Genomic DNA, 25,124 nt, shown 5'->3' on the forward strand with positions numbered 1-25,124 from the left:
TTTAAGCTCTGTGACCAGTAACAATGACACACACCTCAGGGGTGATCAATTATTGTTAAACTGCACTAATGAGTATTGGCTAAATTTAACCATTTTGAAAGGCTTTTATCCTTTTGTAAAAAAAAAAAAATTCAGTCTATTATTTCATCTATTTCTTTAAATACCATTTTAGAAATAAGCTCCCAATGAAATCCTTGTGGAATTTTATAGACTTAAAAACAAGTGACATTCTAAAATTAGAAGGTACAACAATTCTATTTTGTAATTAGTACTTTAAAAAAAAAAACAGGGATTGTTGGTAAATTATCCCAACCAACCAAAACAATAAGGGCTTTAATAGAAGCTCTCCTACATGAGATTTCTAATTTCTCTGGATCTCATTTTTTCCTTATGTTCACACAGATCTATCTTGTCCCTTCTTATTCAAGGGGCTAAGCTGCCTACTCTAATACCTTTGTGTATAGATTATCTTTGAAGAGGGGCTCATAATAAATATTGATATTATACAAATAATAACAGTGTTAATAATATTTTGTGAGATTGAGAATACATATTTTATTAATATTTCTAACAATAGTAAGATGTCTAGTGCTCTGAAAAGAAAAGCAGTTTAACTGCTAAAAAAACACACAGGGGTAGGAACTGAGAAATCTGAGAGCTTGTAGGATATTGACTGGAAAGGTCAAAGTCATGGGATGATGGGGGGAAGCCAGTGGGGGTATGTTTTCCTGGTGTATGTAATGTAAGTGTGCAAAGTATAGAGGAGAGCTGTGATAACCAATATATATGTGTTCATTTTAGCACTGTAGGATTATTTGCAGAAATATGAAATTTTTTTCACTTCAAATTCAGATAAAGCATTTTCAAAGAACAATAATCAAAAAAGGCATATTGTCTGTTTTCTTTGTAGAATACAGGACTACTGTTTATTTTTTATACAACTCTATTGCATAGGAAAAGCTCAGCAAACACAGAAATAAATCAAGAAAACTCCACAATCTATAATATGTCTTCGCTTTACTTCTTCAAATTACTTTGGTGTTAAATTTAAAATTCTATTCCTATTTTTTCTGCTCTAAATTTTCTAAAATAACTTATTTTCAAATCAACATCAAAGAGAGTAGAACTTATACCAGTATTTCTTTGTTTCATCTGCCTTGAGAAAAATCTCAACAATTAATGATGCAATGCTTAACAGTCCCCTTTCTTAACCTGTTTTCAGCTCAGCAGCTTTTCAATGAAAGCTCCAGTTCAGTCATAGCAGGCATCTATTTCCCTGGAATTGACTATACCGAAAGCATTCTTTTAATAAATTAAACGTACTGGGCTCTGAAACTCAAATCATCTACTTAATAAAGTCATGAGTCTGTTTTCTTTTCTCCAGCAATATTACAACATAATTATATTCATGAATTCCAGTTTGTGAGCTCTATTTCATAGTCTCCTCACATTAAAAAGGGCAATGTTTAGTTTTATCTTATGAATTCTGTTACCATTCCCAAGTGCCAGAGCAAAAAGGATAGTAAATTTGACTAAAAGACACTGTCCTTTGAGATGAGTAAATACTGGTCTCCTTGCCACAGTGTCTGCACGAATGCCCTGTTCATTTTGAGAACTTTCTTTATTTGCTTTGCTCCGGTTAGTTGGCATACTCTATCCCCTGTAAGAAAGTCATTTCTATGATTAGAGTTTATGCACTTGATGCCAAAACTAGCAACCAAAAAGTTAAAAATTAAAAGATTTTGGTGGGTTATGTTTTCTTTTGTTTTGGGCTATAGGATTAAAAGAAATGGCCAGTTTAACTGAAGTGTTGATGAAGTACATTGTGTGGTCTGAAGTACTGTGGTTTGGTACCACCCAGACAGAGCACTTACTAGAATACTTAGAATCTCAGGCTTGTCTATATTCTGTGACTCCCACACACATTTCCTACACAATATCTCTCTTCTTCACAAAGCAAAAGTAATTCATAGCAGTATGAGATGAAAGCACTGGAAAATTTTGAAAATGGGAGCTATCACTTCTCTGAGAAGTAGAAAAAGATTCTAATAATCAGGACCCTCCCAAAGGTAAAGATATAAATAATCCTCCAAATCGGTACTGAGAATTGTAAGAGACGGAACTTATATGTTGAAAATACTATCTCAAATTTCATCTACGATAGCTTCATAGATGATGAAAATGGTGGAAGTGGGGCAAAAGTATCAAGAAAGTTTCACAGTGTTGTTCATGCATGCTTATTGCAAGCAGACAAAAGAACTCTATTGCTATCAGGTCTAATCATTAGATGCAATTACGAAGATTTAGAGGATGAAGAGAAGGGGTGACAGAAAAGAGACTATGAGACTATGTAAAAAAGAGGTAAATTAAAAGAGAACAGAGATCAAAGAAAATAATGAAACCAGGAGACAGGCTGATTAAAAAGAGAAATGCTGTTAACAAAGAAACCAAAAAAGCTAGCAACACATAGCACTTAGGTTTGTTTCAAATGGGAGCAAAAGCAAAAAAATTGAGGTTTGAACTGTTGAAAAGCCAACCTATGAGGCTTAGGATTTAATTTCAAACTCAGCTTTTCTCCATTTTTCTAGCATGGAGGTTTTCTTTTTTCCTTTTTAAAAAACAGTCTTTGATCTTTTGCCTTAACGAGTCCAGTCAATATGTAAAGAATCAAAATTGTGAGTGCTAATGCCCCTATTTTGTTAAACCAAGTATTAAACATTGTGCTATTTGTGTGGTCTGAAGACTATTGGAATAGTACTTTGTGTGACTGAGGTGTTTGAAGATGCTGGAAACAAAATGGCTAACCAGGAAGCCAAAGTAATTTTTTTTTTTTTTTTGCCAGAAAAACACTTATTTATTTTAGATGAAGCAAGCTGAATAACATAAAAACATCAATTCTCTCCAATAGAAAGTTAATTGACAATTACATTTAAGTCAATGTCATTAATTAATGTGGATCCTGATAATTCGATGTATGATCTGAGAATATTATCTATGCTACTTTTCACTCTAATTTCACTTAATGCAATAACTATACTTTATTTGAGTCCACAATCATAAATTAATAACACTTCAAAAAATTTTAATTCTATCTAGACTAGAGCATTAGCAAGTGTATTTCAGAGAAGTGCTTAAAAAGAACTTAAAAATTAAATTACTGATAGATTTCCTGCATATAGTGTTATAATTGGACCTACCACTGGTTATTAAAAGGACTGTCATTATTTCCTGATTACCATGTGCAACTACTATGTTAAGTAAGATATAAATGTACATATAAATGCAAATGTAAATATAAATATATATCCAAATGAGACAGGTGATATTAACAGAAGAAAGAAAAAAATCCCTGATTTATTTGAAGTTACAGCCCTAAATACAAGCCAATATAGAACTGATTATTAAATCAATTGGTCTATTTTTCCAGATTAATTGACTTGTAAACTGAGTGCATATCTTGATTATCATGTTCTTATTTTTTTCTTTGGGAAGAAACATGTGTTTGGCTGAATGGAAGGCAGATTATCAAAAATGAAACACATGTATCCCAAAATAAATAGGATTTAATGACCACCATTTGGTGACAATTACACAAAGTTAGTTTGCATAATTTTTGAATTAAACTCAAATGTGTACTTACATAGAACATAACCACCATATGTAAATTATTTTAAATTATCTTAATTGGTTCAAAAACTTATTATTTATATATCTTTAAGCAATTTTTCAAAGACTCAGCAACCAAAATTTGACAAACTTTTTTGGGAAATTCTAGATATGTAGGCTTGAGGTTATTTTAAAACACAAGATTTAAAAAAAGGTCTACTGTTTTGTAATTATATCTTACAACAGTAGAACATGCTCTCAAAGGTCTTTTAAAATGTCAGTATTGGAACTTTTCCGTAAAATTGAATACCAAGGACAAGAAAATGGAAAACAAAATGCTACATTAGATAGACACAGCGATCTTACATAAACGTTAAGGCATATTTACCAAATATTAAACCATAGGTAGGATGTCAACTGGTAGAATTGGGAGGATAAAAATTATAGGAGGAAGGGGATTGAAAAGTATACCACCTGGACACAATTACAGGGTGTATGAGGAAGAAAGAAGAAATTTAATGGGGAGAAAGCAGATTGGGACTAGGCTGTAAAAAGGATAGCAATCTGGACCACCACTTTGGAAGTTATTTTGTGAGTAACTTGGAATCCCTGGTATTCTTTGCACAATGTGGGCAGGACTGAGCTATATGAATAGCATTGGGGTAGTAGTGGATTAAAAGTAATAAGCGGCAAGACCGGAAGCCAGAAGATTCTTATGAAAATCGTGTTCAACATTTAAAAACTTTATCTGCTAACTAGCATAAATGAAAGAAATCTAGTTTAAATGATAAATCACAACTTTTTATGCAAACCATTTTATCATAGGACTTTCCAATACTGATGAGAGAAGTATGTTTGGAAGTTTCAGAAATCTTTCACAGTAATATAAATTGGTACTCTCTCTGGAAAGCAGTTTTGCAAAATGAATCAAAAGCTCTAAAATTTCAGGATTATAATAATTTAATTTCTAGAAATATATCCAGAAGAAAAATTAAAAGACAGATAAATGTGTCTATAAATGATAAATACATACATGAAATAAAATATTGAACTATGGTAACATTTTTACATACAAAGAAATTTGATTTTCATGAGAAAACACTTATTGAATTAACACTAGAACAGTGATAAAACCAGGCAGAACGTGTTTAGTTGTCAGCCAAAAAAATACTGCATGAATACCAAATATATATGAAGGAACTAGTTTAAAAACATAAATAAGAGGTTTTTTTTTTTTTTTTCCTGGATGATGGAATTATTCATTCATACAATAAAAAAACGATTGAGGATCTAGAACATATCTGTCATCATTTAGTATGGTTCTGGGAATATAAAAATAATTCAGTTAATAAAGTATTAAGGAGAGTTTGATAACAGGTAAGTGCAAGGCATTGCTCTGGTTACATTTTTTCATAGGTTGGGGGTTCCAGAGGAGAGTGTGGGCATGCCTAAGGGGGTCCCTGATCAGACAATACTGAGGCAAGGGTTGGGGCATGCAGAGTGGGGCGAGCATGGAGAAGGTCGAAAGAAGACCAAAGAATGAGGGCTATGTTGCAGAAGGTGGTGAGGCCAATTTTTGCAAGATATGGAGTGAAGAAAAATGTCGGGGGGAAAAATAAAGGATATATTTTCATTAAAACAATGGAAATCTCAAATGGGTAAGGAGAAGCTAGTCACAGATTTCTGTAAGAATGAGTTAGATCAAGTTGGATGGAATGAAAGTATCAAAGAAGAAAGATGTGTATGTAAGTTGATAAATGAGAAAATAAACCTCTCAAAAATGCCTTTCTTTTTTTTTTAAGTCAAGATCTGATTAAATGGGTTATTAAGAGGAAAGTCTAATTGTTACAAGGAGGAGATTTCTTTTTCTTAATGTAGCTTATTGTCAAAAGTGTTATTAAAAATTTTTTTACCTCTGTGAATACATAAATTCCTTACTTAAAACCTAAGGTAACAAAAACTTTTATATTCTAATGGGTTATTGATGCTAAAAATACAAACTTTTTTTGGTCATGAAATTCTAAGCTGGAAAAATATGTTAGTAGTTAAACTTAAGAAGTGATTTATTTGTAGATACTAAATTAAAGATGTATTCCATAAAATTGAATACAACCCTCTTGTTAAAAATAGATTGGAGCAATATTAAAATAAGCAAACACTTATTTTAATTGTACATTACATCAAAAAACTCATGAAAATACCAGTCTTGGGTGATATAATTTTTCGACAGTCCTTCAAACAACCACATTGTCCCATGTTCCCCTAACCTCTGCCCTGTCCTCCTGTAACCCTCAAAGTTATGCTCTTACAATGTATGATAGTTTAGAAGGTAGGAAGAGAGGTTTTTTGGTTTTGTTTTTTTAATCTCCTCTTTAGAAAGTTAAAAAAAAAGTTCTTCTTTGGACACCTTCCAAATTTTTGTGCTATTTATTGACCATACACAGGTCAGAGTTACATGTGGCTCTGTCGGGTCACAAAAATATTCCACCAAAGACAGAAGAGAGATGGGACAGGAAGGGGGACAAGAGGTGAGACACTGGGTTAACAAAGGATCCACCCATCCAATGGGTTCATGAATAATGACTGATCTTCAAATTACCTCAAATGATAATATATTATTTTTGCTTGTTAAGCAAATTTCTTAAAAAATCAGTTTTTTAGTATGAATAAAAATGACTGCTATAAATGATAGAGGCTTTATCTGTTTATGACTTGGACATGCATGGCTCTCTATATATACATTTTAAAATGATGATAATGATAATATGAAAATGATATAAATTTTCTGACAATAAAAATTTTAAAAAGCTATTATCAAATTAAATAATTAGGTTTTATATCTGGTTTTGATAAAAGTTAACTGATTTGCTTGAATAATATCTTAACAATGATAATGAAATATAGTAAAATCTGAGTAATAATGAATCCTAAAAATGTTAAGACTATGGAATTGATTCATCTTTATGATATTTAACCTGATGTTCTTTTACTAATATTGATCCCACAGAGATCTCACTAATGTGTATAGGAATAATTAGAAGTTACATATTAGCTTGACTAAAATATTACCTTAAAATACATTTTATAAGATTTAATAGCTGTCTAAAGCCTATTTAATTCACAAAGAAAAAAAAAGCCTTCTCAGACTATCTTTCTTTCTGTGGCCATTTAACCTTTCTGTAACATTGTTTTACAGGGTAGAAAATGAAATCATTCTTTTAGATTATGCTAATTCATATGAAGGTGACATTAAACAAATAGGAGTTAAGCAATATGTTATTAAGGTCAAATATTTAATTTATTTTTACTCCCATTTATTTTTATGTCATTGGCATTCTTTCTAATGAGCTAATGGAGGAAAATATTGCCATAGCTAAGTGAATTAGATCATCGAAAACTTCACACTTTGAGAAGGTTGTTCTTCTTTAAGTGAGTTGGGTGCTATAAAATTAAAAAAAAAAAAAGATCTTGTAGGAAAAAGTGGGATCCTGAGTGCTGAGTAATCTTTGATTATGTTTTTGTGCTCATACTTGAACAGGATGGGTCTGACCACTTGTGAGTTAAAACATAAAGTGGACTGTTTGAAAATAAGATTTGCAGAAATGCAACACATTTCAAGACCGGGGTGCACTTCCTTTTATTTTAGAAAGATTTTTCCTAGAATTTGGATTCTTGTTTTTCAAAATACAAGGCATCTTTCAAAAGAAGTCATCCCACATTAATATTCAAAGATTTTAGGATTTTGGATGAGACTTTTGTCACATCAGCCCTGCATCTGTAATTTCACGCACTCTACTGGCTCATCATGGTTTGGAGGTTGGTTCACTTCCTGCCATAGATGTACATCTGGACTACTCCATTTACATCTTTTTTAAAATTGAAGTATAGTCAGTTACAGTGTGATAATTTCTAGTGTACAGCATTATGTTCCATTCATACATATACATACATATATTCCTTTTCATATTCTTTTTCATTATAGGTTACTACAAGAAATTGAATATAGTTCCCTGTGCTACACAGAATAAACATGTTGTTTATCTATTTTATATATAGTAGTTAGTATTTGCGAATCTCGAACTCCCAATTTATCTTTTCCCACTCCCTTCCCCGGTTACCATAAGTTTGTTTACTATGTCTGTGAGTCTGTTTCTGTTTTGTAGATATGTTCATTAGTGCCTTCTTTATTTTTTTCTTTTTTAGATTACACATATGAGTGGTATCATATGGTATTTTTCTTTCTCTCTCTGGCTTACTTCACTTAGAATGACAATCTCCAGATCCATCCATGTTGCTGCAAATGGCATTATTTTATTCTTTTTTAAGGCTGAGTAGTATTCCACTGTATAAATATACTACAGTTTCTTTATCCAGTCCTCTCTTGATGGTCATTTAGGTTGTTTTCATGTCTTGACTATTGTACATAGTGATGCTATGAATACAGGGGTGCATGTATCTTTTCAAATTACAGTTCCCTTCGGATATATGCCCAGGAGTGGGATTGCTGGATCATATGGTAAGTCCATTTTTAGTTTTTTGAGGAATCTCCAAACTATTTCCCATCTTTTTACTGATTATACACAAATAACTCCTTCTAGTCTATCTTTAGTCTAAGTTTCTGTCTTAAGGGACAGATCTACCTATTCAACAGTCTACTTATGTCACTAACAGACTACCTCAAACACATCAACCTCTCAACATGTTCATAATTGACCTCATTGTCTCCCAAACCTTTTCCTCTTAGCCAGTTATTGGCACTGAAATACATACCCTTTCTTGCAAACTTAGAGAGCCACACAAGATTTCCAGCTCATGTTAACCTCCCACACAAGAATGGTGAAGTTCTTGTCAACTTGATATTGAAAATAGCTCTTGAATAACCTGCACAACCTTCTTCTCACTCTTCTATTCACTGGTCACTCTCCTCTTTATTGACACTTCTTGCTTGATCAATTTACTTAGCTTTCATAGTTGCAGAAATTTACAGAGATTGTTCTAACAAGTAAATCTGGTCAATTCGTGCCCATTCTTATATTCATTCATTTGTTCTTCACCATCTTCAGAACTTAATTCAAAGTTACCAGCATTGCATTGAAAGCTTTTGTGATTTAGCACATGTCGACTTGCCTGGCCCCTCCCCCATGTATTCTCTGTGTTCCAAACATCACATTGTCATTCCTCAAGTGGGTTTTCCTTGCCATCAATATGTGTGTAAGGTAGCTGGGACTCCCTTATCCATCTTGTCAGTCTGCCTGACTCTTTGAGTCTCTACCTTCATATCCTCTCTGGGAAGCCACACCTGAGGCTTTTGGTCCAGATTAGGGTTAAAGCCTGTCCTCTGTGCTCTTAGAACTATATGCATCCCTCTGAGGACAGACAATCTGACTTATGCCTACAAGTCTGCAAAGCCTAATATCTTGCCTAGTACAGAGGACATGCTCAATACTCATTGATGAAATCTACCAGTGAATAAACACTTGAATAGATGAAAATAAATGATGAGAGGCTACCTGCATGCTTTATGAATTTTGACTGTTAAATATTTCTGAGTTTTAAAACACTAAACTTAGATTTATATATTTTGGAGTCTATATATTTTAGTACATGAAATTGATAACCAGAAACTTTACATTTGTTCTCACCCACTGTGTTCACGGGAAAAGGAGTGGCATTACATAGATTTTTTCTACCTCTTCCATATAAGATAATCCAGAAAGGAAATTTGAGAGAATCATAATTTATTCATGCACTACCTGATCATTCTGGCTTTTCCATTAACTGGGTTGAAAAAAGTTACTGAGTGAAAGATTAGGGATATAATGACAGCTGTGCTGTCAATGTCTCCAGTTGGTAGAAATCCTTGGGTTTTGGACTGCTATATGGAAAAGCTGAACTTGTGGTTGAGAGACTGAAGTGTAAGCATTCTCTTTCCATTGACTAATCCAGTTTGACTTTCACTGCAGGTGCATGAGTTGCCTGGAGACCTAACCTTTACAACACTGACGCAAACATATGGTGAGTTCAAGAATCTGTTTGGTCTCTGGACATCTTAAATTAGGAGATGCTCAAAGGTGACTACTGATAAGACTGAGTCATTGAGGTTTGTTGTAAAAAACAGTAAGAGGTAACTGAACTGAAGACACGATGACCATGAGGTGACTACTGGTCAACTGCTTTCCCTTTATTCATTATGTTACTCTCTAAATACAGAGGCTAATAAAATGTTAATTCTCTGAACTGTAAAGTATATTTAAAATTTTTTTTCTGGAGCCACCAGTAAAGGAAGCTAATTTTTCTTTCCAATAACAGTAGAACATAGAAATGCACCCACGAGAAAGGTAAAGCAGAGAACTAAGACAATTACAAGGGTCAATTAAGCACAAAGGTTGTTTCTGCCTCAATAATCCAGGTAATTGAAACTGAAACAGGTTCAGGCATGTAATTGGCACAGTTCTCCTCTTGGCTTTGGTAGTGGAGACACATGATGTTTTCACAAGTCTGGAACTAGTTTTAAGCTACAGCATTTTCCCTCTGTGGTATGTTTTAAAATATGGACTGAATTACTAGAATTTCAAATGATATATTTAAGCAGTAAGTTAATCTGACAGCAATAAATTAATGAGAAAGTAAAGTTTTACATGACTCTCTGAAGACAGAATTGACAAATGAAACCCTTGCTATATATGCATACCATAATATTACATATATATATAAAAATATACATATATTTCTCCAGCTTTGATCTTTTCTCTTCCTCAAAAAGCACCTCAATTTAATGTCTGAAACTGGATTCCTTTTTGTATCTTTCCCTATTTTCCACTTATTTGTCCTCCCATATATATACCTCAGCTTGATCTAGAATATCATCATTCATCTAGGCACCCAAATCATAAAAACAGAAATTGCCCAAGCTTTCATCTTTATCCTTCACACTGTGATTTACCCCACCTCTTCCACTATCCACTGAATCAGTGAGATATTCCACTAATTCTACTTCTCAAGTGACTCCTGAATCTGTGTACCTGCCCCTCCACCATTCTTCACCACTCCTTCATTGCCGTCTGTTAGATCTTCGTCTTTTCCTGTCAAGACTAGTGAAATGGCCTCTTAATTAGTATTACTGTGTCTATCCTGTCTCCCCACACTTAGTCATGTACAATCAAACTACACTACACACATCACAATGTCACATCCCTATACCCACAGAAAAGGCCTGGGGCCTTAGCATTGCAGGGAAATTACCTGTCTTCTACTTAAGCCTCCATCCTCAGCTCATCCCTCTCTGCCACACAGATTTTACTCCAGCTCGGGGGGCTGCAGCTTTTCCCTCTGCCCGGCGCACCGTTGCTGTGTTATGCTTCCATGCCTCTTCCTAGTTCCTCTTTCTAGCATTGCACTTCCCTCCAGTTGGTCAGCTAATTCTAATTAATCAAACCGTTCATTCATTCAACAGACATTTATTAAGCACTAACAATGTACCAGTTCCTCAACTGAATGCTGACTATCAAATTGTTCTTCTTCCCTATCCTGTTTTTTTCAATTTAGTTTCATTTTCATCAAGAACCTTCACGGGCGTAATCTCCTCAGAGAAGCCAGGGAGGCTGGACTGTCACCTTTCCCCTGAGCCTGTGAACACCCCAACGAGTGTCCCAAACACTACCTGGAAATCATATTTGCTTATCTGTCTTACCCAAAACACTACAGTCATGCTAGGGTAAGTTCTTGTGCCTTATTCTTCTTTTTATTTACCGGGTCTCGTGTCTGGTCTATGACAGTTTCTTAATAAGTATGTTTTGAACTGAACTTAATGTTACTGCCCTTGAAGGCTGCCAGGGTAAGTCAAACTTGATGCAGTCATGTGTTTCCTTCCTGTTATGTTCTTTTTCCCCTATCATTATTTCTTATGCTTATTCTATTCTTTCTCTCATCATTTTCCCTCTTTTCTAACTACTTCTTTTTTCTTGCCATTTAAATATTTGGAAAGTTGTGCATAAGCTCTGTCATCTAGAAGTGGTCATAGCAGCGCTGGCCACTTTCTTGATCAGAGGAGCTTATCAGTGTTTTGTCAGCAATGGGAACTCTAGGACTTTGGTGGTCAAGGGAAAGAATGTGTTCAGAATGAAAGGGAACACAAGAATGTTCGACAGAAGGCAATGCTCCTGGAACTAATGTTTCGGGATGCAATGCAATCAGATGTGGGAAGAGCTGGCATTACCCAGGATGTGAATTATGAGGTCTTACTGTCTTTTGAGGTTCCTGTCTTCTGATACCCATCCAACATGCACAAACATGCAAACAAATGCACATTTGCACATGCATGATACACACACACACTTACTCTTACACTTTGTTATGCCCGAATTGTCCATTTCTCTAGTTTATAAACTAGTAAGAGTTTACCCATGCTTCAGGTGCAAGGTCAAGTGCCAGCATGTTCTAGTTCAAAATTATCCCCCTTTACTCTGATGAGAATGACCACAAACTGTGGTAAGTGGCCCATCTTCAGTCTCTAATCCATTGTGGATCAATAATACAGCAAACAATGTAAACTAATTACTAGATAAATAGGTTAAAAAAGAAAAAGAAAATATTAGATAAAATATATCTAATATTTCACTTCAGAATAATTAGATTCAGCAGAAATAGAATCACTCTGTCAAAATGCTAAGAAGGTTTTCTAAATGCTTATCCTCAACTTCTCAACTTACGTCATCATGAACCAGAAGCAGTGTGTAACCTGGAATAGTCCAGACCATGCTTTGAGGAGCACTGCTCCAAAGAAACTGGTATTAACTTACAAAACAGCCAGTGTATGAATGCCCACGAAATGAGTTAAAGAACAGATCTCAACATCATTACCAGAATACATCAGAGTTTGTGTTCTTTTTTTATTTGTGGACATGTTTTATATTTTTATCTTTATAGTTTTGAAGTTCTTGATACTAGCATTATGCAAGTGATTCAGGGTTTCTCAGTAGAGGTTTTCAATCACTAATTTATTCCTCAACTAGAGTTTACTGAACATCATCTATGTGCCAGACACTGTCCTAGATGTTAGGATCCAAATTTGCATAAAATATGATCCTTGCATCAATCAAACCCAAATTAAAGGCATGCTATGAAACAACTGGAATGTAATCTTCAAAAGTATCAGGGTTATGAAAGTCAAGGAATGTCTGTGGACCATTTCTATACTCATGGAGCCTAATAAAATGAAACTACTAAATGAAGATCATTTGAAAACAAATTCTTACACGCTAAAGGACAGTAGCTGGAATTTATTCAGACAATTGAAAATTCAATGGCATCTGAGGATTAGATGGTAGTAATATATCATTGTTAACTTCCTGATGTATTAGTCAGCTCCAGCTGCTTTAACAAAATATCCTAGCCTGGGCAGCTCAAGCAACAGGAACTTATTTCTCACATTTGGAGGCTGGCAAGTCCAAGATCAAGGAGCTAACCAATTCCATTCCTCAGTGAGAATTTTCTTGCTTGCTTTTGCTCTCACATGGCAGAGGAGAGAGAGAGAGAGAGAGAGGGAGAGGGAGTGGGAAAGAGAAAGCAAACTCTCTAGGGTATCTTCTTATAAGCACACTAATCCCATTATGAGAGACCCATGCTCATTACCTCATTTAAATCTACTTAGGTCCCAAAGGCCTCTTCTCCAAGTACCATTACATTGTTAGGGCTTCACTATATGAATGGAGAGGCACAATTCAGTCCTTAGTATTTGATATTATTTTACTGCGGTTATGTGGAAAATGTCTTTGTTTGTAAGGAAACACATGCTAAAAGTACTTGAGGGTAATGAGGCATTAGGTTGGCAATTTCCTTTCAAATAGTTCTGTGGAAAAAGTTCTCTGTGCTGTACTTGCAAATTTTCTGTAAGTTATGATTTTTTTTTAAAAAAAGTTTTAAAGATATTATCTCTGACCTTAAGAGTCTCAATTCTACTTGGGAAGAGAGACATGTGAGCAACTGTAATTAGGTACCATTAAATGCAGTGAAATATGTAGTGATATAATAAAGAATTCAAATAGAAGAAGGGAGGGTGAATCTGTCCAGAGGAAGTCAGGAGAGGTCTCAGAGAGTAAAATATTAAAGGTAAAAATGTAAAACAAACCAGGGTCCACTGACCCATGTTTATTCATTAATGATTATGTGACAAGATTTGCATGTTTGATTTTTATTTTCCCCATGGGCTTGACTTCCCTTTGATCCATTATCTTTAGTCATCATTTTCTTTTAAGATTAATAAAAGACCAAAGGTTTGCAGAAAGCTTGAGTAAAACAAAAGATGGTAATAAATTAGTAGTCAGGGGTTAGAAAAAATATATGTTCAAAAAATGATGTCTCTTAACCATAATTCTTTTGCACTTCATAATATATTTTAATTGGTTCAGTCTTGCTTTCCTCTTTCTGGAATCCAGAGATAGACTGAAAAGGCTTATCTGATAAGAAACAAATTTCTTCTGTATAGCCCAGGGAACTATATTCAGTATCTTGTAGTAACATATAATGAAAAAGAATAAGAAAACAAATCTATGTATGTATATGTATTACTTAAACATTATGCTGCACACCAGAAATTGACACATTGCAACTGACTATACTTCAATTTTAAAAAAAAGGCTTATCTGGTAGGTCTCCATATTTGTTGCTAATGACTTGTGGCTCCTGCCTAAATTATTACACAAAATTTCCAAAGGACATGGGAGAACAAGGGTTACAGTGCTCTTTAATTTCCCTATTTCTTAGTGATCTATGATTCACTCATGGATTGAGCAAGTATGCATGGCATCCATGAAAAGGTAGTAAACTGCCCACCTAAGGCATGTCATGACCCCTTTATATGGTTTTCTTGTTTTTTTCCCCCCAATATTTAAAATTTGAGTGCACATTCAAAAACTGTGAGACTTCACACAAAAATTCCAATATTCAATTCCACCTTCAGAAGTTATGGTCACTGGAACATACGATCAGCTAGAAAATTGACTGAAGTGAGTAGAAGCAGCCCTTGTATGTTGTGCATATGATCATCTATCTGTTCCTCAGTCCACACCACTCCTTATTGTATAATACTGGTCTGTTACACCCACTTTTGTTGAATACATGGATTCTTAAAACACTTGCATTTGCAACCTTGGCCAAATAGATAACAATGACTGGGAGAAGTTTGAGAAAAAAAAAACGCATCAGTTTGCATCTGAAATACTAAATTTCAAGCTCTAGTCAAGCAAAGGTCAGCAACAAGCTCAGAAATCTATTTAGAGAAGTCTGACCAAGATCCTTTCCTCCTTCCTGATTTGCCCAGTAAAATGTATGTGCAATCAGTTGGAGCTAGTGACTTCTGCAAGTAAGATGAAAAGAAAAACCATTATGCACCAGGCATTACATTCAGTTTCAAAAGAGACTTTTACACCCACTAATTTTTCACTTTTCTGTAAAAAAAGAAAAAGAAATCGGTGCATCTGTTCAGATATTTTAAACTTATACTACCATTGAGTTCAGACTAATGTGGAATCAGAGATTCTTTCAGTCATGATTCAAGTTATTAATAAGTCTACTTTTGCTGGTTGAGATAATGTCAAAGATTCATCTAAATGGCATGAGCAGCAACTTGTATTATGTAAAAGTGCTAAAAACAATATTCCCTTTCTTCTAACTGAATTCACATGAAGAATTGCTTCTTTTATGTATTACTTCTATTTTGTCAATAATCATCCATACTTTTAATTCACAGAGCCAACTTTGTTACTGTGTTAACAGCAACAACAGTGTCTTATGTGTGCATAATGCCTTAAGACTGACAGTGTTTTTAGATCCATATGAGGTAATATATAAATATCTTCAGTACCATACAAATATGTTTTTTTATAAATTTATAAATATTTTACTGAAATACTTAACTTGTAGGTATGATTTTAAGCATGGATGCCACTAAGAATCATTAGAATTCAATTTTAAATAATTTTTATTTTATATCAAAAACATATGTTTATATCATTTGTATCTCACTCATCCGAAAAAAATGATTATTACTGTATTTACTCCAGAGAAAACAGACAGGCAAATAGTGGCATCTTATAAAATTTTCATAGGATCAAACATTTCCACTTGATTTCTCCCTATGTTCACACTTTAATTCACTTTAACTGAATGACCATTTATTCAGCACCTACTAGGTTCAAAGATAAGTAATGCACAGTCATTATCCGCTAAGATTCAACAGCCTAGGTGAAGAAAAAAGACAAATGCAAGATAAATTTTTATATGCAGCAAATGTGATGAGATCTATTTTTTCCCAATGTCATGAAGATGTAACACAATTGGTGAGAATGAGGATGAAGGGGAATGTCTGTTTGAATGCTTATGGAGGAAGGTGCCACTTGGTATGAGCCTTGAAAAAAATGGAATTTTAGTTTTACATTCCCACAACCCAGTTATATGAACATCTATGTTACTAGCTTTTCTTTCCCCTGACCATTTATGTACACTTACCTAAGAATTTTTTTTAATGCCTCGTTACTATAACACTTTTCCTTTGCTCCTTAATTTCCTAATTCAACGTACAAACAAGAATTATTCTTTTGTATGCTTGCCAGAAATGTAATTAAGGAAGACTTGCTTTCATTCTATTTTAAAGTTCTATTAAAAAAAAAATTCCAAGAGCTATTAACTAAATCATGGTACACCAAAAAAAGTTGTTCAATATACAGCTATTAAAAAGGGTGAAATAGATAACATATATTGACTTAGAAGGATGTTCATAATTAAAATGTTAAAAAAACACAGAATCATGCATATGGTATGAAAGCACTAGGTGCGCAGATTGATACTGATGTTTATGTATAGAAAGAAAAGAATCTGGAAGAATAAACACCAAAACTTCAGCAGTAGCTAACTTTGAGGGAAATACCACATCCTACTTAGTATACTTCTCAATTTTTTAATTTTAAATAATTCAAACCATAAAAGTATTTATATTAAAAGAAATAAAGTATATACCATCTATTTTCCCCATTCAAAGAATTAGAAAATCATTCTAAGTCAGTAATTTAATTCAACAATTCTTCCATAATTATTCAAGAACAAAAAATTTAACCTCAAAACACATTTTAGAAAATGGTAAAAATCATAATTTATATGAAAATATAAATTCAAATTCTTAAATAAAATTCCAGTAAAGAAAGATAATTTAAAAAATCATTTACAGTAAGGCATAGAATCTAATTTTATTAATATAAAGTCCAATATAGTTTTTTGTCAATAACCAGAAAGGCTCACTATTTTCTGTCAATATACCAAAAACATCGGCGACAATTACCTAAAGATAAAAGACAACAACTGTAACAAACTCCTGACTCTGCTTTATCATTTTTTGATACTTTAGAAACTGGAAATAAAAATTTTTCTTTCAAAGTATAGTAGACCACCTATAAAGATTTAGCAGAAGCATAAAACCTCCTCTGTTCATCAGAAAGTGATACAATGACTCATCACAAAGGCAAGCAGAGGTTAGAACCAGAATGCAGCAGCCAGAAAAATAAAGGATTCCTATCCCTTCTACAACTGCAGTACATCTCCGCTGGCCTCCCCCAGGGCTACACAAGGTATTCTGTCCCGTTCATGAGGCCCACCTGTGCACTTATCCAGATCACCGAAAATAAGTACAGATGAGGAAACAGCATCCTAGAGGCACTGTGATTTGCCAACAACAAATCTCATGAGCAGTGAGCAAACCGTCGTGCACACACAGCAACCATAAGAGGCCATCGGCAGAGGTAAAATAAATGCAGCCGCCCGTGCCTTTTTTTCCGACTCCTGGCCCCCTGTTGACTTTTACGTTACCGTTGTTTGTGTTTGTCTTATGTCCTTAATCAGTGGTGTTCTGTCTCTTTTAGGCATTGAGCAGCTTTCCTGAATTAGAAAAGAGGTGCTGGAACGTGGGAGTGGGAGGTTGACCTACATCTGAACAATCTGCATATGATTCACCACAATTAAACAATTTGGTTTGAAATAGCTGCAATTAAGCTATTATCAGAGAAGTATTTACTAGACTAGAAATTCTAAATTTATCTTCACATACATCCCAGCCAAGAAAAGGGCCACATTTTCTGGCACTTTTATTAAGTAAAGCTAATACTGAAGTAAATTCTTCCAAACTAACATTTATTTTACTAAATCACTGATAGCTAATTATCCGTATGGCTACTTTGGTTGGTTCTTTAAAAATTACAGTTTTAAAATAGAAAGAAAAATATGTAATTATGGTAGGCCAGAGAATCTCGATTTCTAACAATATATTGCATATATTAATATACATAAGTGTATATATTATAAACTTATCTTCCTAATATATGGAAATTGTATATACTAATGTCAGACTACCCTAAAATTATGAAGAATGTAATACAAAAACGTAAAAGGATGAATAAATTCAGTCCACAGTAAAACATAAACTATAAAAGTTATAATAAACTCTAGTAGTTCATAATCATATGGAAGAAAAATTCAAAACACATCTAACCATGTGTTAGATGATTTCAAGTTTAGCAAGTAAGTAGACATAACCTATTTTTCAGTTTTTTAGAATAAGCAACATCAGTTCTGTCTCTATCTAAAGAGGAGTAAATTACTGAAACAGCTAAAACAAATACAACATGTAACCAAAAAAGTGTTCTTTTTTTCCTACCTTTATAAGTGCTTGAAAGGTTCTCTGATTAATCTTCCAGGATACCCTAGAAAACAAGTGGAAAATAGATGACATAGAGAATAATAAAATAGCAGGATTGTTTTAACATTATTATCGACAACGAGTGTCAGTGTCAGTGGTCTGTCTGCCGGGGGTTGGGGGGGGAGTCTATTTACTGTGTGAGGCATTGGTTGCTCCACCCACAAATGAATCTGGCAACCCTGAAGGACACACAAGCACTGGAATAGGAATATATATGAAATGGGCATTTTTGCTGTCTATAGCACATGGATATACTGAGTAAGACTCTTAATATTCACAGCTATTAGCCAATTTCATAATTTTACTATTGACAGTTGGTAAAGGTGGAAAGGAAAAAGTAAAATTATGCCATATTGCTAAAATGAGGCAAAACACCAACTTAAAAACAACAAAAATTACAAAGACTTCCAGATTTAACAACATTTTTTATATCATTAAAAATATAGGTAGTAAAATTGTCCATTTTGTGGCTATGATCACAGGATTTCAGCTTGGAGTGAAATCAAGTCCTACATTCCAGTTTTAAGAGAGCTATTACCTGACAAAGGGAATTCCTGTAAGGAAATCTAGTGCTCTTCATTAGCAAAGAATTACTTTTAGAACTAGAAGGTAATTTAATAATCAACTGGTCCAACATCCTTACTGTACAAAGCAAAGCAAAGTCACATAGCTAGCTCATGACAGAACCAAGAGTAGAATTTCCATCTCCCAGTCTCATACTTATCCCACAGTATTGTTAATTATTTGTAACTTCCAAATTGGAAAAGGAGTAGAGAGAGTGGAATTGTGTACTCTGCTCTTGATAAGTTCTATCTTCTTGATGAAGCTTCATACTCCTCCCTGAATAATGACCTGTGTCACTAACACTTATCGTATCTACCTCATTCAAAACTCTTTTCCTTGGTGGAGGGAGACATATACAACACATAGCAATGTAAATTCTATTTATCTGTTGTACATGACATCCTCAGTACTTCTTTACCTTGTGACTGGAAGTTTGTACCTTTTGACGGCCTTCTTCTAATTCCCCTTCCTCCACCCTAACCTTTGGTAACCACAGATCTGATCTCTTTTTCTATGTGTTTGTTTGTCTGTTTTTGAGGTATAATTGACCTATAATACTATGCTAGTTCCCGGTACGCAACATAGTGATTCAATATTTCTATATATTTCAAAGTGATCACCATGGTAAGTCTAGTTACCATCTGTCACTATACAAAGATATCACATAGTTATTGACTATATTCTTCACACTGTACATTTCATACCCGTGATTCATTTATTTTGTAACTGGGGGTTTGTGCCTCTTAATCTCCCTCATCTATTTCTCTCCTTCCATAGACTTTAAATCATCTTTAGGTCATTTATAATAACTAATATAATGTAAATGCTACATAAAGAGATGTCTGTGCAGCAAATTCAAGTTTTAGTTTGTGGAACTTCCTAGAATTTTTTTTCAAATATTTTCCAAACCCTGGTTGGTTGAATCCATGGATGTAGACTCTGTGGATGTGGAGGGTCAACTGTGCCAAAGAGTTAAATGACAGGATTCCAGTCTTAAGCTGCTTTCAAATCAGTGAGACAAAACAGGAAAAGCAAATAAAAGGAAACAGCACAGGGGCTACAAAGTGGACAAAACCATCACGAATGGATGTTTACTAGTTGGATATGAGAGAAGTCACACAGTAGTATTTTCACACAAAGTCTGCTTTCTGGGCAATATTCAAAGAAAATCTAACATTGCTCTTTAACAAATGCTTTCCCTTTCTGCATTGATCTGTACTATTATAAGCAGTAATGAAATTATCTGTTTCTGGCTACACTTCATTACACACACACACACACACACACACACACACACACACACACACACACAATAAATTATGATTCTTAATTAATAGAATGTAATTTTTGTAAGAACAATGGCTTATTAAGCCATTTCCTATAAATACTTTCAAAAGACACACAGTAACCTCTGGCCCAGTTTGTTTTGCTGTTAACAGTAACTTCTATGTTTTCATAAAGTGCAATAACAGAATCAACTTTACATAAGCATAGAATCCTCCCCTGGACTATCAAAGTCTAGAATTTTCAGAGTGGGAGCTGAGCAAGGAGCCGTGCAATAGCTGTGGGGATGTTTTCTTGTGCCGTGATCTCAGGAACAGCTTGTGTGGGCCACGCTGGAAGCTCACAGTGTCAGCTTAAGATGCCTATCCTCTTGTTGGACAAACTCAATGATTAATTCATGTTTCCTTTGCAGAATGTCAAAGGATGAGTGTCATAAGTTTAAAAATTACATCAGATATACAAAAAGATAGTAGATTAAAAAGTGTTTCCATATTGTGAAATTAAATAATTTGAGAGTTTGGAGTGTATCTAGCCAAAGTAACTAGAGTACCTAAGAAGATAAAGCACTATTTAGTAGTAAGATGTATTTGATGGCTTTTATTGCTCCAATTTTTCAATTCTGCTTATAACATGAAGAAAGAATGCTGACTGAGAAAATTTTGTCTGTCTGTGCCGAAGTTTAAGCAACTTAATCTAACCGTATTTGAGAGAGAGAAAAGACAGAATGAATTACAAGGAAATATGTTCTTTGAAATTTCAGTGAAGTAAAAAGTATTTCTATATTTTTCTGCAAGAAGTCATATGATTATATAGTTCAGCACTCTTATAGATATATAAATATAAATATGCATTATTGTGGGCAAACACAATTCTGTTATATATAAGCAAATATAGTTAAATACTGATATATACATACTTCTAATCCATTATGTATTTTTTATTCTCAAATATCCTTGACTAGAGACTAGAGTATTGGCTTTTTAAATATCTCCAATATCAGGGTTATGGTAAATAAACATGTCTACAAGTTTCAAAGTGACATACATGGTACAGATGACTGCCAATTTAAGGCAAGATTACCAGACTGTGAAAGGCAAGATTTTAAAGACAGTTGGAGAAGGACAACAAGTGAATGTCAAGTTACTATTTTTAATATAAAATTAATTAGAAACTCTCTTGCTCTTTGCTCTCCTCTTCCACTGAGGAGACAACTGCTCATTAAGATGCAAACAAAAACACCAAAGAGATACCCTGTTCTAGAAGAATGCAATTTGAACAATCAAGAGAATTTTAAATAATGTATAAATGTATCTAAGTTTTCATCCATAAAGGCTTTAGTTCTTTCATTAGAATGAGAAGTCACAAATGTACATTCTACAAAGAGAGAAAGTCGTTCAATGCTCTTGAAGAATAAGAGCAAAACCAGAACTTAGCATGTCTACAAAACTACATCATAACAACCAACTTTATAATGTCTACACTTCACGCCTCTAACCAAAATGTGCATGCTTTTTATAATAAACATATAAAGAATTACAGTTCACATGCTTATTAAAATCCAATTTGAAAGTATATTAGTACCTATAGGCCAACTGGGTTTGATTGTCTAGATAAGTTTTCATACTTTCTGGGTATATAAGTGAATTAAGACGTATACTATCATATTTATGAGTAAAGCCTGATTTTATTATCACAGCATATACTTTCCTTTGATTTCCACTAAGCAGAGTATTGCCATTTTAGGAATAATGGACATTAAAACTTTCCCATTTTTAGCTTTAAGTTTCGTTTCCAGTTTTTTTCAGAGATTCATATTAAAAAATATCTACCTGTAGTATATTTTTACTCGAAAACCCACATCCTTCTATTTGATCAACACAGAATATAAACACAATTAAAAAATAAAGCTCCCTTTTACAATACTAAGTTTTCTGACATTACTAACAAGGCATAAAATTTTGTGCAAAATTAAAAAAATCTAGTGTTTCCGCCTAGCCTTTTACACACCTTGTTCTCGCTTCTACACCTCACAATTTGAATAACCAATTCTACACCTTGAATCCAAGTCCAGGGGAGAGTAAGGGTTACTGTTGGTCTCTTAGTTTTGGTCTCTTCAACATCAGGAAGTTGTGGTTTAGTTAATGGCACACAGATTCTTCTCACAAGAGTAGAAGACCCAAAGCTTTTACAGTATTATAACCACATTTACTTCCTATAACTCTTAAGATGGTCTAAATCATCATAAGCCTCCTCCTGACCTTTCAAAAACTGCAGCTTCCTTGCATGGTGAGAACATAGTTTGAGAGTAGTCCTAACAGTAACTTCATGTCCAAGGAATCTGATGAGGACTTCTTCCTCACAAAGGCGCTATTGGAGAGGCTGATATGACTGGTTTTCTGCCAATAGACCCGCTGTAGAGATTGGTCTCCAGTGATCATTTTTCCCCCAAATGGCAGTTGGAACATGCCCATTAGGATGGCTCTGGAAGTATTCTTCAGTAACTTGCAGAGGCCCAGCCGAGGTCTTGTCAGATGATCTGAGAAAAGCAGTGAAGGCACCCCAGTGACAGGCTGTCAGATTGTCATGTCTGATATCTTTCTGCAGTAAAAATCTCCATGCGTTTAAAATACGCTGTATTTTAAAAATCACACAGACCTAGATGTGTAATTTTTAGCTATGTTTATTATATACAATACAAGTAAGTTTAACATCATTTATTAAAAAGACACACACTCTCTTTAAATGAACTTTCTTTTGCAATAAATGAAATGCGCAGCATTTTATTCCTAAAATATTCCAACTTTTATTTTGGAAAATTTAATAAATTAATAATTTTAATTTAGAGAAGGTTACATCCAAAATAAGAAGTTCTTGTCCATACAGAGGTTATATACTATCAAAAATAATAAACTAATTTATAAATAAATATGTAACATGACAAATGATGGTGAGTGCTATAAAGATAAATAAGGCAGGGGAATAGGGAAGCGAGGAGCTGGTGTTCAGATTTTAGAGAAGGTGGGAAGATTAGGTAGATGAGGGAGGCAAAAAACAAAAGGAGGAGGTCACAGTGATTCTTGAAGACTATCAGGTATCACCCTTGGCTCTGCTACTGTGGTATTACGGGCATTTGAACCTGAGATTTTCCTTCATGTCACCATTTGATTTTTCTGTAAAATAATGACTTACACTTCTCAAATTTTAACACATAATTGACTGCAAAAATATTATTGGTAAATATCTGAAAAGAACACAGTGATTAAAGTGAATGCATCAGAAAGGAACTTAATGAGCTCCATTTAACTTCAGATATCAACCTAGGTCATTTACCCTTATTAGTTAAAACTCATAATTATTATTTCCATTTATGGATAAAGAAATGGATACTTAAGAGGATTAAATGACTCCCTAACATCAGAAAGACTGTAAGTGGCAAAGGTAGGGTTTTGATCTGGGTTCCTGACTGAGATTATTTAATAGTCTACCAAGCTCCAGAAAGAAACTGCTCTTGTTTTACGATGAATATAAGGTAGCTTATTCTATATGGTGTCAATTTGTGTTACTTAAATAAAATCTAATTTGCTGTGAAATTTATGCCTAGGTCCATAAATCACTTGAGACAACGGAGAAACGCGGTAGCCCTGTTCTCTACACAATTAAAGACCAAGTTTCACTAACACCAATTTTCCCTCTGTGGCAAACAATGAAGCTCATTTGTCTTGAGAAGTATATTAATAAACTTTTGTGGAAAAATGATACAACATCTGAGAAATGATATCAATCTGTGGGAAATACCAAAGCCAGAGGCAAGTACTCAAAAGAAGATCTTAAACCAATCTTTTGAATTGTTTGGCATCCTTTCATATACACATATATTCTCATCAAGAGTCAGTCTTGATTATCTCCTCAGGCCTTTGACAGTGGTGAGTCACTTATACTATGTTTCTTGGACAGAAGACAAGAATACCTCTAAAACACTAAAAGTTCACTTATCATTGATACTTGAATTTTAAATCCCCTTTTGGCAAAATCTGTTAAGTTCCAATCCTCAAATGACACTCCAAAGGGGTGATTTTGTTTTGTTTTGTTTTGTTTTGTTTTGTTTTGCTTAAACAATGAACAAGACCCTTATGTGGTTCTTCTGTCCTTTACTCAGGATTTCTTGACCCTGAAATATTAGAAGTCTCAAATTTGGAAAAGGATCATATTTTTGCATGGATACAATAGAAAACTGGTAAAATGGTATACAGAAGCTACTTGATTACACTAAAATAAACTTTTCTCCCCAATAAAAGAACTAGGAAGTTACCAACATTCTCAAAGCTATTAAAATCAAAGTGATTGACTAACATTCGTATAACATGTGGTTTGCTGAAGGTGTAGAATAAATAACTTACATGGAGATCCCAAAATATCTAGTGAGTTCATCTGCAGATGACAGCAAAAATTTCACCCACCTCTAGACTTCAAGTTCTTTAATTGTAAAAATCTATCACCACTATGTCTCTGTATCTAGCACAGAACCCGGCAAATAATAGATGCTTGCTTAAAATGTCTTGACTAAATGGAAATTTCTAAATCATTCAATATACAGATCCAATCCTATCACTCCTACCCATGCTTAAAATCCTTCAATGTTTTCCCATTGCTCTTGGAATAAAGACTGAAATTCTCAACAGAGTCTGCCAGGACCTGCTGGTTGAGCACCCACTCACTTCTCCAGGCTTGTTTCACATGAAACTCCTACCTTACTGTTGCTGCTAACTTAGATTTTTCCTGGACCTTGGAGACACCATCCTCCCTCCCACAGAGTAAAACATATACATTATATAATGATTTTTAAAATACTTCCAAATACAAATGTACAGAAGTATCAAGATTATAAAATAGGCTCTAAATATCTAACCCAGATTAAATCAGCAATACTATT

The 25,124-nt window shown here is 34.0% G+C and overlaps 1 protein-coding gene across 17 annotated transcripts in view; it reads right to left on the bottom strand.

Annotated features, from left to right (window-relative positions):
- The window catches only part of LOC116662781, a 551,908-nt gene that overhangs the window by 124,887 nt on the left and 401,897 nt on the right, over window positions 1-25,124 (bottom strand). For all 17 annotated transcript variants that reach the window (XR_004318892.1, XR_004318881.1, XR_004318878.1 and 14 more), the window contains one exon: window positions 18,305-18,350. Coding sequence is in view for 2 of the 17 variants with exons in the window: in XM_032477183.1 (XP_032333074.1) it covers window positions 18,305-18,350 (46 nt within the window). In the remaining 15 variants the exon portion in view is untranslated. The remainder of the gene's footprint in view (window positions 1-18,304; window positions 18,351-25,124) is intronic.

This window comes from Camelus ferus, chromosome 1 (genome assembly GCF_009834535.1).
Source record: "Camelus ferus isolate YT-003-E chromosome 1, BCGSAC_Cfer_1.0, whole genome shotgun sequence".
In the NCBI taxonomy this organism is placed as follows: Eukaryota; Metazoa; Chordata; class Mammalia; order Artiodactyla; family Camelidae; genus Camelus; species Camelus ferus.